Source organism: Zeus faber (genome assembly GCF_960531495.2).
Source record: "Zeus faber genome assembly, chromosome: 8".
Taxonomy (NCBI): Eukaryota; Metazoa; Chordata; class Actinopteri; order Zeiformes; family Zeidae; genus Zeus; species Zeus faber.
Window position 1 is genome coordinate 13,779,233 of NC_137195.1, and position 15,377 is coordinate 13,794,609.

At 44.5% G+C, this 15,377-nt stretch overlaps 2 protein-coding genes across 2 annotated transcripts in view; both read left to right on the forward strand.

Moving 5' to 3' along the window:
• myh14 (myosin, heavy chain 14, non-muscle) overlaps nucleotides 1-9,096 on the forward strand; it is a gene marked incomplete at its 5' end in the record, with an annotated part of 30,993 nt that extends 21,897 nt beyond the window's left edge. Inside the window, 12 exons of the mRNA XM_080005405.1 lie at nucleotides 521-769; nucleotides 1,280-1,393; nucleotides 1,520-1,618; nucleotides 1,709-1,921; nucleotides 2,005-2,295; nucleotides 2,387-2,475; nucleotides 2,656-2,779; nucleotides 3,468-3,676; nucleotides 3,775-3,883; nucleotides 4,585-4,757; nucleotides 4,926-4,949; nucleotides 5,676-9,096. Of these exons, the coding sequence (XP_079861531.1) occupies nucleotides 521-769; nucleotides 1,280-1,393; nucleotides 1,520-1,618; nucleotides 1,709-1,921; nucleotides 2,005-2,295; nucleotides 2,387-2,475; nucleotides 2,656-2,779; nucleotides 3,468-3,676; nucleotides 3,775-3,883; nucleotides 4,585-4,757; nucleotides 4,926-4,949; nucleotides 5,676-5,877 (1,896 nt within the window). The 3' untranslated portion in view covers nucleotides 5,878-9,096. The remainder of the gene's footprint in view (nucleotides 1-520; nucleotides 770-1,279; nucleotides 1,394-1,519; nucleotides 1,619-1,708; nucleotides 1,922-2,004; nucleotides 2,296-2,386; nucleotides 2,476-2,655; nucleotides 2,780-3,467; nucleotides 3,677-3,774; nucleotides 3,884-4,584; nucleotides 4,758-4,925; nucleotides 4,950-5,675) is intronic.
• Nucleotides 9,097-13,301: 4,205 nt separating this feature from the next.
• On the forward strand, nucleotides 13,302-14,867 carry LOC307233932 (mpv17-like protein). The gene is made up of 6 exons (XM_080005408.1): nucleotides 13,302-13,328; nucleotides 13,595-13,805; nucleotides 13,970-14,343; nucleotides 14,426-14,496; nucleotides 14,592-14,621; nucleotides 14,713-14,867. Exons 3-6 carry the CDS (start codon nucleotides 13,992-13,994, stop codon nucleotides 14,845-14,847), a joined length of 588 nt encoding a protein of 195 aa, XP_079861534.1. The 5' UTR covers nucleotides 13,302-13,328; nucleotides 13,595-13,805; nucleotides 13,970-13,991; the 3' UTR covers nucleotides 14,848-14,867.
• The last annotated feature ends 510 nt before the right edge of the window (nucleotides 14,868-15,377 follow it).

A 15,377-nucleotide genomic window follows, 5' to 3' on the forward strand; every position in this document is an offset into this window, starting at 1 on the left:
AATGTGGTTTTCGGGGAAACTACTGTCGAAAACCTCCACTCGGATCTTTGTTGAGTCTATTAACACCAAACAAACTTAAACTTGTGACTTTTAATCTGTGCTGTATTTTTTTATAGACTCATCCATGTTTTAGCTACGTGTTTTTTTTCGTACACAAGGGCAAATCAAAGTGCTTTACATAAGCCATAATATACATTATATAAAAGCAAAGAAGGAGCAAAAGGCTAAAAACAGATAAAATACATCATGAAATCACAGCAATAACAGTTAAAAGTAATTAAAGTGAAAGTGAAATTAAAAACACACTTAAACAAGGTGGGACTCAAACGAACACCCACTTAAGTCTCCGGGACTGTAGCCCAACTAGAAACTAAGTAGGAAGATGAAAGGTTACAAAACAAATGAATACGTGCAGATTAACCTGAAAGAGGTTGGAAATATTAATGTTTTATACATAAATGTTATAATATATAAATGTTTTATACACTAAAGATATTAACGCCCCTCTCTCTCCCTGTAGCTGGTGGAGCTCCGTAAGCAGTCGGAGGAGGTGAACTCAGCGGTGGAGGCCGGGGAGGAGGCGCGCAGGAAGCTGCAGAGGGAGCTGGACGGCACCGTGCAGCGTGAGCGGCAGAAGGAGGAGGAGAAGCTGCGGGTGGAGCGGCAGAGGGAGCGACTGAGGGAGGAGATAGAGGACATGACGCTCGCCCTGCAGAGAGAGCGGCAGAACTGCAACGCGCTAGAGAAGAGGCAGAAGAAGTTCGATCAGGTCAGAGGGCAAACTATGTAGAGGAGCACTGAGAGTAGATCCGCTTCAGAAGAGAATAAAGGTTTGAGGATAAAAATGTAGATAGATTAAAAGATGGATGGATTCATAAAAAGACAGATGGATACATAAGTACATACATACATAAAAATGTAGATAGATAAGTAGATGGATGGATGGATGGATGGATGGATAAACAATACACAATTAAATAAAAATAGACAATAAAATAAATAAATAAATAGCCATCTGTTTTATATATATATATATATATATATATATATATATATATATATATATATATATATATATATATATATATATATATATATATAAAATAAGCAATAGGCCAGACAAATTTGTCAATAAGCCTAAACAATTACCAACAAAAAGCAATGGTACATAATGAAGAAATAGACAACAGTATTAGGTATGAGAAGGACCACCACTTGTTGCTCCAAAGTCTCTGACCCTGGACCCCTGACCTTTGACCCCTCCCCTCCATCCCCGCAGTGCCTGGCGGAGGAGAAGGCGGTGAGCGCTCGGCTGGCGGAGGAGAGGGACCGGGCCGAGGCCGACAGCCGCGAGAAGGAGACGCGCTCGCTGGCGCTGGCACGAGCACTGCAGGTCAAGTCGATTTTAGAAGACAGACCAGAACATAGTGATCATAGCATCAGGTCTGAATAAAAATTGTGTGTGTGTGTGTGTGTGTGTGTGTGTGGGTGTGTGTGTGTGTGTGTGTGTGTACTGTAGGAGGCCCAGGACCAGAGGGAGGAGCTAGAAAGGGCCAACAAGCAGCTCCGTCAGGAGATGGAGCAGCTCGTCAACCAGCAAGACGACGTCGGGAAGAACGTAAGAATCTCTTTCTTTTCCAACATCCTCTGTTCCTATCTTCATCCTTTTATTCCTTTTAGGTGCTTACCACATCCCTCCTCGCCTCAGGTCCACGAGCTGGAGCGCTCGCGCCGGGCCCTGGACACAGAGGCCCAGAACCTGCGGGTCCAGACCCAGGAGCTGGAGGAGGAACTGTCCGAGGCAGAGAACTCGAGGCTGCGTCTGGAGGTGACGCTGCAGGCGCTCAAGGCGCAGTTCGAGAGGGAGATCAGCAGCAACGAGGAGAAGGGGGAGGAGAAGAGGAGGGCGCTCAGCAAACAGGTACGGACAGGAGAGAGAAAGGAGGAGGCTTCAATTTGGCCTTAAGATGCCTCCCTCGACTATCTTCCATCCCCCCGTCCCAGGTGAGGGAGCTGGAGAGCCAGCTGGAGGAGGAGAGGAGCCAGCGCTCTCAGGCGCTCTCTGTCAAGAAGCAGCTGGAGGCCGAGCTGCAGGAGGCCGAGGCCCAGGTGGAGACGGCGAGCCGTGGCCGCGAGGAGGCGGTGAAGCAGCTGCGGAGGATCCAGGCCCAGATGAAGGAGGTGCTCCGCGAGATGGACGAGAGCAAGCTGGCCCGCGACGAGGTGGTGGCTCAGTCCAAGGACAGCGAGAAGCGGCTGCAGACGCTGGAGGCTGAAGTCCTACAGCTCACTGAGGTGTGTGTGTGTGTGTGTGTGTGTTTGCCTGGTTAGATTGGTGTGTGTGTGTCTGAATGTGTGTGTTCCTGATGTTCCTCTCCTTCTGCAGGAGCTCTCTGTTTCCGAGAGGCAGAGGAGACAAGTCATGCAGGAGAGAGACGAGCTGGCCGACGAAATGGTCAACAGCACGACCGGAAAGTCAGTCCTGTTTTCACCGAAGATCTAACATATGTCCCGGTATAAGTACACATGTTAGCATCACTTCCAGGCGATGTGGAAATATACATTTGTGTGTGTGTGTGTGTGTGTGTGTGTGTGTGTGTGTGTGTGTGTGTGTGTGTGTGTGTGTGTGCGTGTGCGTGTGCGTGTGCGGTCTAGGTCGGCACTGTCTGAGGAGAAGAGGAGGTTGGAGACACGTGTCACTCAGCTTGAGGAGGAGCTGGAGGAGGAGCAGAGCAACTCAGAACTGATGGCAGAGAGGCAACGCAAGACGGCGCTCCAGGTTGATACACAGACATACTGTATATATAAGGCAAAACACACCCACAAACACATACGTTCACACACTCACACTTCCTGTCTCCGTATTGTTGTTTGATAGAACAGTGTGTATGTGTTCCTTACCCGGAAGAGTCCGTACGCCGCCTCTCACTTTTAGATTCTGTGCTTGCTGTGTGCTGTCAATTGAAAAATATGAAGCATATCAACATATCCCATGCAATACAGCATCAACAGGACTCTGTATTACACTTTAGGTTATTAATTATCGGAAAAGTGGCAAGTTTTCAAGTTGTGTTGTGTGTTTATGAGAATTTGAACATAGTTCTTTGTTGAAGTAAGTGAAAAATTTGATTACATTCAGCTAATTGTCATTGCAACTACAAGTACTGAGGCAATGAAATGCATTTCACCATCCTAGTAACTAACATATCTAAGAGCAGTGGGCTGCCATATAGCGGCGCCCAGGGAGCAGTTAGGGGTTTAAGGGTCTTGCTCAAGGACACATCGGCACGCTACCAGGAGGAGCCAGGGATCTAACTGGTAATCTTCTGTTTACTAGATGACCCGCTCTACCTCCGGAGCCACTGCCCCCCTAAATAGCCCCTTTATCAATAATCAATAACCTACACGGCACTGCGGAGTCCCTTATAATAAATAAAAAAATCGGTGTATACTGCTCCCTGTAAAAGGTGGAGACCCTAACGGTGCAGCTGCAGGGCGAGAGAACTCTGACCCAGAAGGCGGAGGCGTCTCGGGAGCAGCTGGAGCGACAGAACAAGGATCTGAAGACGCGCCTGGGGGAGATGGAGGGAGCCGTGCGGGGAAAACACAGGCTCAGTGTTGCCGCCCTGGAGGCCAAAATAGACTCCATGGAGGAGCAGATGGAGCAGGAGAGACAGTGAGGGGCACACACAAAAACACACACACCCAAAAACGCACAATTTCAAGCTTGAGTCAATTGGACATTAACCCCCCCCCCAACTCATTTTCTCCCAGGGAACGAGCCATAGCCAACAAACTGGTGAGAAAAGCGGAGAAGAAACTGAAAGAGGTGATGATGCAGGGCGAGGACGAGAGGAGACACGCAGACCAGTACAGAGAGCAGGTAACACACAAGACATTCACACATTCCACACAAATTACACACGTAAAAGGTTTCATAGAAAACTAAATGATGCATTGTCCCATATTCTCACACAGTGCAGTTCAGTCAGAACCATAAATCAGCACAAAACAAACAAAAACAGATGAGTAAATAATGTAGGTACCGGGTCACATGAGCTAAGCTCACAGCTCTAATTGTGCGTCCGGCCACACAGAGAGTGTCGAGAAATCATCCTAAAATGAGTGATTGAGCCGACTCAATCCAAGCTAATCCTAATCCAGCCCTGGTGTGTGTGTGTGTGTGTGTGTGTGTGCGTGCGTGCGTGCGTGCGTGCGTGCGTGCGTGCGTGCGTGCGTGCGTGCGTGTGTGTGTGTGTGTGTGTGTGTGTGTGTGTGTGTGTGTGTGTGTGTGTGTGTGTGTGTGTGTGTGCACGCGCGCAGTTTGGTTCGGGATGCTCCCCCTCCAAAATCAAAATAAATAATCCCTCAGACACAGGAGAGACACCGACTCCCCTCCCAAAACATCATCAGTGATAATCCGCCGGATTTTAATCTCAATCATAATCCCAATCGCTCCTCCTGTCCTCGGATTTTAATCTTTTTTTTTTTTCTCTCTGTATTTCCACTTCTCTGCTCCGCACTTAAAAACCTCCGCCCTCCTTTCCGTCTCTTTTTTTTTTTCCCCCTCCGCCCCCCCTCCAGCTGGATAAATCCATGGGCCGGCTGCGGCAGCTGAAGCGGCAGCTGGAGGAGGTGGAGGAGGAGAACTCCCGCTCCAACGCCCAGAAGAGGAAGCTGCAGCGGGAGCTGGAGGAGCTGACGGACAGCAGCCAGAGCATGACGCGGGAGATCACCGCGCTACGCAGCCAGCTCAGGTGACAACCCCCCCCCCCTCTCTCTCTCTCCCTTGAAGCACCTTTTCTTGTCTTTTAATTTGCCCCCTCCTCCCCATTAACAGTATATTTTCAATTTTGTTTTGTTTCATTGCATGAACTTGTGTCCATCTAACACTGTCCATGTGTCTGCGTCACACCACCACTCAGCGTCCCTGAATGGAGACCAGATAAGTAGGTCCTTGTGTGTGTGTGTGTGTGTGTGTGTGTGCGTGCGTGCGTGCGTGCGTGTGTGTTTGGGGCGACTTCCAGTCATCAAGAATTTTTCACATCAATCTTTTAACTATGAAGCTATGAACATTTTGAGAAACATTTTGTAACTTTTCCAATTAACTATTATACGATTTCACACTTGGTCCTGTGTTTATATTACAGATTACTTAAAAAAAAAAATTACAAATTGTGATTGGTTGAGATACAGGGGTTGGGACTAGATGGAAAACTGTTATTAATAGAAGACACTGAGTCAAGTTTGAGCATTTTTTTGTTGTTGTTGTTTATTGCCTATTTATCTTAGGACGGGGGCGGGCCACATTTAGCCCCCAGGCCACCCGTTAAATAGTCCTCTACTTAATGCCTTTGATGATTTTGCTTTACCAGCCTTTTTTATTTATTTATTATATCATTTAGGTTTAATTTCCTGTTTGTGTGACCACCACAATGTGCATATACATGTATACATATATACATAATAAAAACATAATAATAATAGTAATACAATATTATTTCACACATACATGCTCATTCAGACACACACACACTCACTTTTACCATTATTAATAATAATAATAATAATAATAATAATAATAATAATAATAATTATTATAAAAATAATAATTATAAATAAAATAAAAATATCAAAACTTAATTTAGCTCACCACTCACCTCTCCCTTTTCCAGGCGCGCTCCGTTGCCCCTGGCGATGCGTGGGCGACGGGCCCTGGTGGACGACTTCTCGCTGGAGAACTCAGATTCGGAGGAGCCCCCCGCCTCGCCCACGCCGTCCACCGGACCCTCAGGGACCCCCACCCCCTCCTCAGAACACAGCCTGGAGGCCCCGCCCCCCTACACCCTCAACAACACCCTCAACAACACGGAGTGATTGATGCCCACACACCAGCTCAAACACCCTTGTATTGAATTAATATACACACACACACACACACACATACACTTACATGGGTTTGTCTGCTCTGGATCGCAGCTTCACAGGACATGATTATTTATAGACAAGTGAGAAATCCTCCCAGAGCCCAATGCGAACACGAGGAGTGACCAGAAACACACTGAAACACATTACAAAAATGTAATATTTGAAGATTTACTGCTCCTGACAATATTCCCTCTCGTTTAAATACCAGACCAGTGCAGATAAACATGTACATACAAGCGTCCGTCAGAGTGACAAAAAACATTTACTCTAAATCCTTGCATTACATCTAAGAATCACAACTTCCCATTACATCCAAACACATTTAAGATATGTCACCTTTGACTTCTAGTTGTCCCCAAGGGGAAAACTCAGCATTTCAGCTTATTCCATGATGCTGTGCAGTGCTTAAAAAAGAAAAGCAGAAAGCAGCAGGCTCTTTGAGGAGAAAGGCTTGAGGCTTGACGCACGTTGTACAATTGACCTTGTTTTTGTGCTGCTGGGATCCAACAAAGAGATTGAGCTTTATTCCTCGCACAGGTTTAGACAACCTGTACGTTGTAGAGAAGGTTCTCAATGTCTCCTTTTGGTGAAAGGTTTTTTTTGTTTTGTTTTTTTGGGGGGTTTTTTTTATCACAAATGAAGCGCGATCAGAAAAATGTAGTATATAAAAAAATAAAAACATAAATAAAACATAAAGAAAAGAGGGGGAAAGTGAAAGGTCAGAGATCTCAGTCGATGAGGAATTTGGATATTATACATGGAACAGAGGAATGTCCAGATCAGGAAAAATGGAAGCGCCACGTTACCTAAGATCCTGACGGAAACTTCACTCCACCTCATATCATAACATCATATTGGAAATGAATCCAACACCATCAATGCAGGAAAAGAAAAAAAAGCTGATACGCGCTGTCTGCATTTTAGGTTTTTAAATGATGTGTCCTTTCTCAGTAGCTTAGAGTTAGTATGTAGGTAGTTAGTTGTTAAAGTAGAATGTACTGGTAAGTTCTTTAACAAAACCTTAAAACATTGGTCTCACTGACTATAGGCATCTGAATTTTGTATAGTTTTTAATCACCCTGGAAATGAAGTTATGTTATGGATTGCTGGTCATTTTCTATATGATTCTGTGTTTCCGGGCAACGTTTGTGGTTATACTGGTTTCACTGGCGAGGATATCAGGCTGGAGTTTAATGTTATAATATTGTGCCGCCCGGAACTCACTTCTCACCATTAGACATTGCATTAGTCTTTATATCTAAAAGCTGATGATTTTAGAGATCAGGTCGTTCCTGAGCACTGAGCATTGTGGTGTAAGAAGTAGAGTTGTGCACTCGTGGGGGAAAAAAACAACTGGAACTCTGAACATAAGCCTGTGGAAAATTGTGGAAATGTGTGTTTTATTGTTTGTTGTTTGTTTCGAATAGCTGCGGCCGTTCTTCAAAAAGGCGTAACAGTTTATTTCAAGCGAGCATCTTGTACATTGATTTTTATTGAGCAACTGGTTTAAACTATTAATCAAAGACGCTTTGCGTTTAACCAAACAGTGGGCATATGGATGAAAAAAGGGACTTAAATCAGTAGTAGGAGTAGTAGTAGTAGTAATAGGAGCTTTGTAGAGCTAGAATGTCGTGGACGGAGTAGCAGTGGGCGGAGACCCAGCTGGAAATTTTTTTAGAAAATCGAAACGTCTCTAGATAGGATGCAGTGTAGAGACAGTCTGAGCAGCGAACTCAACGTGCTTAGCAGAGTCAGATTAGTAGTGAACTGCCGGCAGCGAAGCGTAAAATGTCCCAGCACATCGTAAATAGATCTTGGGAAACATGAAATTAAATTGAATTGAATTGCTGCATTATCACCATATGAACCCCTGCTAACTTAACATTTCCGGACCATTTATTAAAACCGGCCATGATAAAGATATTTGCCCTTTGGGGGGAGATATTGACCTTTAGTTGTGTATCTTTCTAACTTGCATCAGCACCTGTTTGCCTGTTTAATTCAGCACGAAACGAAACCAGGACGTCGTCCAGATGGTGTGGTTAAAGCCTTTATTTTGAAATGGGGAATAAAACAGATAAATGATGTGTAGCTTAGATCACAAGGTTTTAGTAATTAGTAATATATATGTATTTTTTTTTACTTTTGTCAATATTTCTTTTCCAATTGGGAAATATCAGACGTTAAATGAATGCTGCTTCTAGTGTATATTGTCAGTTATGCAGAGTACCATTTTTTGTGCTTCTTTTCAGTAATTAAGGTTTCTGTTACTCCTTATTTAAAATAACTTATCCGTTTTTTTTCTGTTGGTGTAAATGGGGCAAACCACACTGAGACGACGAAGGCCGCTCAAATAAGGCAGCATTGAAAAAGGTGATATTTGTATTCACTAGCTCAAAAAGACACCACGACTGGCTGTGTGCGTTTGTTTCCAGGCCTTATGTTCAATGTGTTTCCGTGTATTACACACATGTCAAGCCATGTTTTTTTTGTTTGTTTGGTTTTTTTTCTCATGCCCGAGTCAAGTTCATCAGAACTCATGCGACAGATCAATGTGAAGAAAGATCCAAGCTAAAACCAACAGAGTGAATCATGAGTTTATCTATGACTAGTGTGACATATATTTAATTCCCCAGATGGTTTTCTTTCTCTTTTTATATGATGTTTTTCTTCTTTTCTTTTTTTTCTTTTTTTTTTTTTTTTTTGCTAAACGTTTTTTTGTTCAAAAGTTTGTTTTTGTATGATACTGTGTAAATTCCGCACTTTACGCACCACTACGGGGTTAAAAACACCAGGCAGCGGCTTCTGTGTCCGGTTCTCTTTCATCAACTGGACAAGTCCAACATGTTACCACTGTGTGATCATTTGTTTTGCATTTAAACGTTAAGATTTCAAATGTCATCGTGCTATCTCGACATTATGTTCAGGTGACGTTGTAGATCTATACGTCGATCACAGCCCTGCTATTTATTTTACTTCTGGAAAGAGGGCAGATAATAAAATACTTATCAGTTATCTGTTCTAAAGAGAGAAGACGGGTGCTTAGGTGTTATTATCCCTCCCGTGTTTTGTTCATGGCTTATTGTACAATTTGAAACATTTTGGCAGTTGTATTTTATTGTTTAGCCTTTTTGTTTATGATGCTGTAATTATAAAAAAAAGATATGATTGGGGAAACTTTAATATATGTCAGTGGTTTTCATCCGCTTGTGGCTGTTTTTCTTTCTTTTCACAGGCACATTTCAAACATGGACACAGTTACACACTTCTTACAAGCTGACGTCTCCAATAATTATCTCAAAGCAATATAAATACCGATGTTTCATAGACGGGTAGTTTACACAACTTCGTAGCGACTTCAAAAACAATTGCACGCGTCAAACCTTTTTTCCATCTAATTTGCGGTTCACCATTATACACAACATGCACCAGTAAAGCAGTCAAGGTGTTACCAGCAACAGCCTGGAAAACACGGGCAGACAGCAGAATTCTAAATGAGATCAGTGGAGTAAAAGAAATAAATAATAATTCTGCCTCTCTAGCAGCCAGACGACTTCTCCATGATGTCAGTGAAAAACCAGTCGTCCTCGAAGGGCGGGGTCAGTAGAGGCTGGTACGGAGCGTTTTGAGCCGGAGCGGTGAAGGACTTAGCCACGCCTTCAAAACATGAGCCGTTTTTGTCCATCTCACAACTTTCAAACATGCAGGAGCTCTCCTGTCGGGCGCTCCGGTACGTGTCGAGGCTCGGGTCGTCATCGTGGTAATTCATGAAGGTTGAATCTGGACGGAGGATGCCAGCTAGGTCTCCGCATGACGCGACAAATTCCGACTCGCTTTCGGTCGATCCCCGATCCCTCTGGGAATAAAAACCGCGTCCGCACAAACCACGAAAACCTTCCGACTGCTGGAGAATTTTCTGCTCCGTAAAGGCCGCCGACTGGCCCGCGGTTGCAATGTCCTCGCCGGGCACCTTACCTCCCATTGCGCCGGTACCACCCTGGCAACCACAAATGTCTTCGAAATAGCCCTCCATGTCCGTGCAGCCTTCAATGTCTACGTCATTAACTGGCTGCAAAATCAGCTCCATGATGTCGACCCACTGGTTCTCCATGACGCCCGCCGTGTTCTTCACCGGGGAGCACGTCGAAACGTGGGTGACGTCCGGCGGGATGGAAAAGTCGCACGAGTCGAGGGACAGCGGCGAGATTTCCAGGGAGAACAGCGGAGAGTCAGGGTAGTCCACGTTTTGACCGACATCAGTGTTAGTGTAGTTATCAGAGCCATGGTGGAATTGCGGGTGATTATTATCGTCGCAACTCCCTGTTGAACTGCCAAGACTGTCTTCCGACATGTTTGGCTTTCCTGCGCTGTGGTCGAGGTCTCTGTGTCGTGGGGAACTCGGCGACATGACTTCAACTTCTTTAAGATTTACAATCACATTTTCATATGTTCTCCCCCGTGTCCCCCCATCGGCCTGGCCGTTTCCACCCAAGGTGAAGATGTCAGGTGTGGAATCAGAATTGAGGTTCCAAACAACCGTCTTCTGATTGACCTCGGTTTCAGCTGGGCTGGGTTGAAACCGAGGAAACCTCGAGACACTGTCCATGTCGGTGGAGGTGTTTCTCATTTCTGGGTCTTTCGCTGGCACCTCTGTGGACTGGTTTAATGGCTGGCCGGGAGACACTGGCTTCTGGGATGCAGATGCCGGCCGTTGGTTCGCTGCCTCAACGTCTGCAAACTTTCTGTTTGGAGAGACAGGTGAGAGAATAAGAACGATCCGGGTGAAGCGTTGGATGTGCTTACTTCACAGATATGTCAGATTCCACCTTGTTTTCTGATGCACCCACACACACACACACACACACACACACACACACACACCTCTGAATCATGTTGTGCAGGAAGCGGCGGTGGTTGACCTGCCGTTTGGACGGACGGTTTTTGCGGGGCTTCTGCAGGGTCCTCATCATGTGTCCTGCGGCGGATGTCACAAAACTGAAGAGGTCGCAGCCCCAGGGCACCCCTCGCTCCAGCCCGGCCTGGAGGCTCAAAGAGCTGGACGAGTGCATGACTGGGGTTGGGAGGGGGCAAATCCTACAGTGAATTGAAGAATTACAAAGAGTGAAAGTGGGGAGAATGAGGCGGTTATTGGGGGCGAGGAAAGAAATGGGTGAAACACCAGCAAAGTCAGAAAACCAATGTCGTGAGGACATTTGGGCCGATTGAATGCAAAGCAAATTCCGTAATACAAGGTCTCAATGGCAAACCAGAAAATGGGAAATTAAATCACAGCAACCTAACCTGAATAATACACGCTAAAAATGTACACAGGAGGTCAAAATAGATCCATCCTACAACAAATTACTTTAAAAACCTTCAAGTAAAATCATGCTGCTATCAATAAGCAGTTTTAACAACCTCATTTATTGAGCAGGACAGGGTTGTGAAATGAATCATTTAAAGTGGTAATCCATATATTATTTTGTCCAAAAAAAAAATAATCCCCAATTTGATACTTTTTTAGCTGCTAGAAACAGCCATTCAATATATTTGTGTTGTGCATGTGCTCCTGGCTGTTTCCGTTGCTGGCGGTGGGGTCCGCCTTTCCCGGCAAAAATGCAAAGATCAAGTGCGCCTAAGAAGTGACAGGCAGCCGAAGTGAATTGGCTAAACCAGAGTAAACCGTCGGACATTCACAAAAAAATAACAGCATCCTTGGCTGAATGCCGACCTAACACGGGCGATCTTATGGATTGCCACGTCAATCACTTCAATCATTGTTATAAGTGCATCATTCATAAATATCAACCGTTGCTTCAGTGTGTTAGACTATATCCCTATTTCTATCTATTTTCCCCCTTCAATAAAACACAGAAAAGCATGCTTACCTTTGTAGTTCTCGGGTTGCTGTATACAGTATATCGCCACAATTCTCTAAAAACTGAGCTTAGTATTCACCCCAGAAGGTGAGAGCACTGGTGGAGAAAGAGGCGTGGTTTTTAGTCACACCTTATGTTTCTGTATGAATGGGGGGGGTTTGTCTAGGCAAATTAAGTCAACTGTCATTAGCCTTGAATGCAAATCCCCAAATTCCGGTTTTTTGTTTTTTTTTCCCCAATGAGATGAATAGGATCCAACTTGACACATTGAAAGGGGGAGACGATGAGAGAGGCAATTATCTGACAAGTCAACCGCTTGTGGAAGTGTGGGCACACGGGTCCATTGTTTGGCAACTGAAGGCAGCTTGTTAAATAGAGAGGAACACAAACACACCGATTGACGGCGTTAACAGGCCCTTAATTGATGATCTTAACCTGCAGGTCCTAATTATCACATTCTCTGGCCGAAGAGCGGACATGGTTGCTAGTAACATTAATTGTCCTTACAATTCTGAAAGCAGGCCGACACCTTCCAAGTGCTGAATTCTATGTGTCTATCGCTGCAAGGGGGTGAATAGGCTTCACAAAGAAAGAAAGGACAAAAGAAAGAAAGAAAGAAAGAAAGAAAGAAAGAAAGAAAGAATGATAGAAAGAGAGAAACTGTAGTGCATATTTTATGTTTAACAAATCTGCAGATTGTTGTCACAGTAACTGTAGGTGCTGTAAGTGACAGGGGGTTTATTGGAGCCTGGCATGTTTGCTGAAATACCCAATGTGTTTGATCGGTACTTAAAGTGGTAATCCGTCCGATTTTTTTTTTGTTGAAAATATTTGATATTTGTGCCGTGTTTATTTAATTATTTTAAAAGACATTCAATATATTTGCGTTATGCATGTGCTCATCTATATGCTGTTTCCATTGCTAGTGGCGGGGAATCATGGGCCTGAAATCGTGCAAATGCAAGAAGTGAAAGACAGCCGATTGAATTTGATAAAGCGGAGTAGGGGTGTTGAACAGCACCCATGGATGAGAATATATCCCCACCACCAAAAAGAATCAATCGATCGGAAGAAGATCAGAAGGCATACATTCTGGAAAATGAAAGTGAAACCCAGATGAAAATCAGAGAAAAAAAATGTTGCAGTTTCGAATGGAATTCGGGGACTTGTAGTGTAATCCAATAACAAAGAAATCATATGTATTAACACTTTAAATGCTATGACAGTACATCTTAACCTGCTGTCTGATATCGGCCTCAAAGACAACCTGTGGCCACTCTACATTTACACAACTGTAGGATAATCAAACTTTTCCTAGAAAAGGTGTTAGGTCACTATACTACCATCCAATGTGGGGAAATGAGCCATGTTCCTAGTCTTCGTATATCGAGACCTTGTTTTGGAGAAGGAAAGCCAGGGCCGCAGGAGCGGCGGCTATTTATAGTGTCAGCACATGTCTTGCAGACCAGAAGGCTGCAGGGTGAGCGTGGTGTGCTCTCGCTTTAACTCAAATTATCGTTGGTAAGTCAGACTATCTGTTAACTTAACAGGGAAAACATGTATGCGTGATTGCATACGAGGTCAATGGAACTTGAACTTGGAAACAGATCTGAGTTCAGAATGGCAATAATGCAATTGGAAACTAAAATACTGCACAACATTTACAAGATCTTCACAGATCATAGAATAACTCAAAATGTTGGTGTTTAGGAGGAATCTCTTGTTGTATATCTGTTTTCCAGCTGTGTATATTACCAGTTGGGTTATTCTTTAGTTATTTGTCACAGGTGTTTTTCCCCCTCAAATTCTTGCTGATCTCCATTGTGCTGATAAAGTCTCCTGAAGCCTGTGTGACTGCAGCAGACCTTTGACCAGTCCAGAAAACACCGACAGACTGAGACCTAACCCTTATTAACCAGCCAAACCGATCCACGAAAGTCCTTCGACTTTGCGGGCGTTTGCGACTTCAGTATTTAATAGGACGAGCCCGGTTGGAAGGTATGTTTGGCTGTTTCCATTTCATATTCTGTACCTAAAACCAGTAAAGGTAGGGCTGGAAAATAATACAGCAAAATAACACTCGATTTGTGAAACAGGGACAACTAGTGACTGCTGTGAATGAAGAAACTCTGAATAGGTATTTCCCCAAATCCATTCCCCAGACTGGTCAGCATCAGTCGTGCTATGAACCGGGCCTGGGTGTTGTTCAAGGCTCATCCGTACGTCAGCAATGTGCTGGGATACACCACGCTGTTCGCCTCCGCCGACCTCATCCAGCAGAGCATGCTGGGAAGGGAAGCGGCCGCGGGCTCCAAACCCGGAGAGCCGCGGCGGCTCCGCGGCACGGTCCACGTTGACTGGTCTCAGACCGCGAAAGTGGCCCTAGTCGGCTTCTGTTTCCACGCAAACTTTAATTACCACTGGCTGAGGGGCCTGGAGAGGCTGCTGCCTGGCGGCGGCGTCACGAGGGTAGCCGGGAAAGTTGCGTTGGATCAGCTGGTCGCAGCTCCTGCAACTATCAGCGCCTTCTTCATAGGTGAGGGCCGTGTGGTGTGTTCTTGGTGCTGTTGGCTGTGTTGTCATTGAACAATATTATAATGGATTTGTTTCATGCTCAGGCCTAAGCGTACTAGACAGGAAAGAGGACCCTTTTGAAGACTGGAGGCAGAAATTCTGGACTTCATACAAGGTAGCTACACGCAACAGTCAGTAGCTGCTGCTATATTCCTCTTATGTGTAATGAAGCAACCCGTCTCTTTTTTCGCTTTCTCCTTATGCAACAAGACCGGAGTGGTTTATTGGTCTACAATGCAGGTGAGAGGCTGCCAGCTTTATCTCCACAAGCTCACGCAATACATGCAGAATTCAATGGTTACTTATTTTCCGATGTGCCTCACTTTCTCAGGCGGTAAATTTTTCCCTGATCCCCCCCGTGGCGCGGACGGTGTTTGTTGGAGGCATAACTCTAGTGTGGACCGTTTTCCTCTGCCATTTCAGACAGCAGCGGGGCCAAAATGACTCAAGGTCCCCATCACAATGAATTATGTTGTAATGGACCAAAGGGATTTTCATTTCAATAAAACAGGAGTATGATCGGTACTTCATTGTGAAATTTATTTGAAAATTTTCTATGATGGCTTTCATTAAGTGTGAGATATTTCAGTATGTTGGCATACTTAACCCTCTCTTTTGCCTTTGCTTAGCGCCTACCCCTAACGCGTCAAACCATATTTCTTCAGCATAAACTCAGCTATAAATTTGATTTATCATTTGGGAATTTGTCATTTAAAACAGAAAAGTAAGAAAAAAATTACCATAGAGAAATGACCAATATACCTAACAAAAAACAATAAACCTCTGTCTCAACAATTCATATTCTGATAAAAAAGGGATATTGCAGTGCATTTGCGTATAACATTGTGCATCTATATGCACATCTATATGCATGAATATCATCTGTACATGTACTGTATGTCCGCGGTTCCCAATCTGTGGCCCACGCATGGGAGGGTAGACAATAATATAATAAAAATGAAATTGATTGTTGTGTAACGTAGTAGTCAGAGTCAG

Coding starts and splice junctions, on each gene's coding strand:
- LOC307233932 (XM_080005408.1), top strand. CDS start 13,992: ATGAACCGGGCCTGGGTGTTGTTCAAGGCTCATCCGTACGTCAGCAAT. Junction 14,497..14,591: donor AATTCTGGACTTCATACAAG/GTAGCTACACGC, acceptor TTATGCAACAAG/ACCGGAGTGGTTTATTGGTC. Junction 14,622..14,712: donor TTTATTGGTCTACAATGCAG/GTGAGAGGCTGC, acceptor TCACTTTCTCAG/GCGGTAAATTTTTCCCTGAT.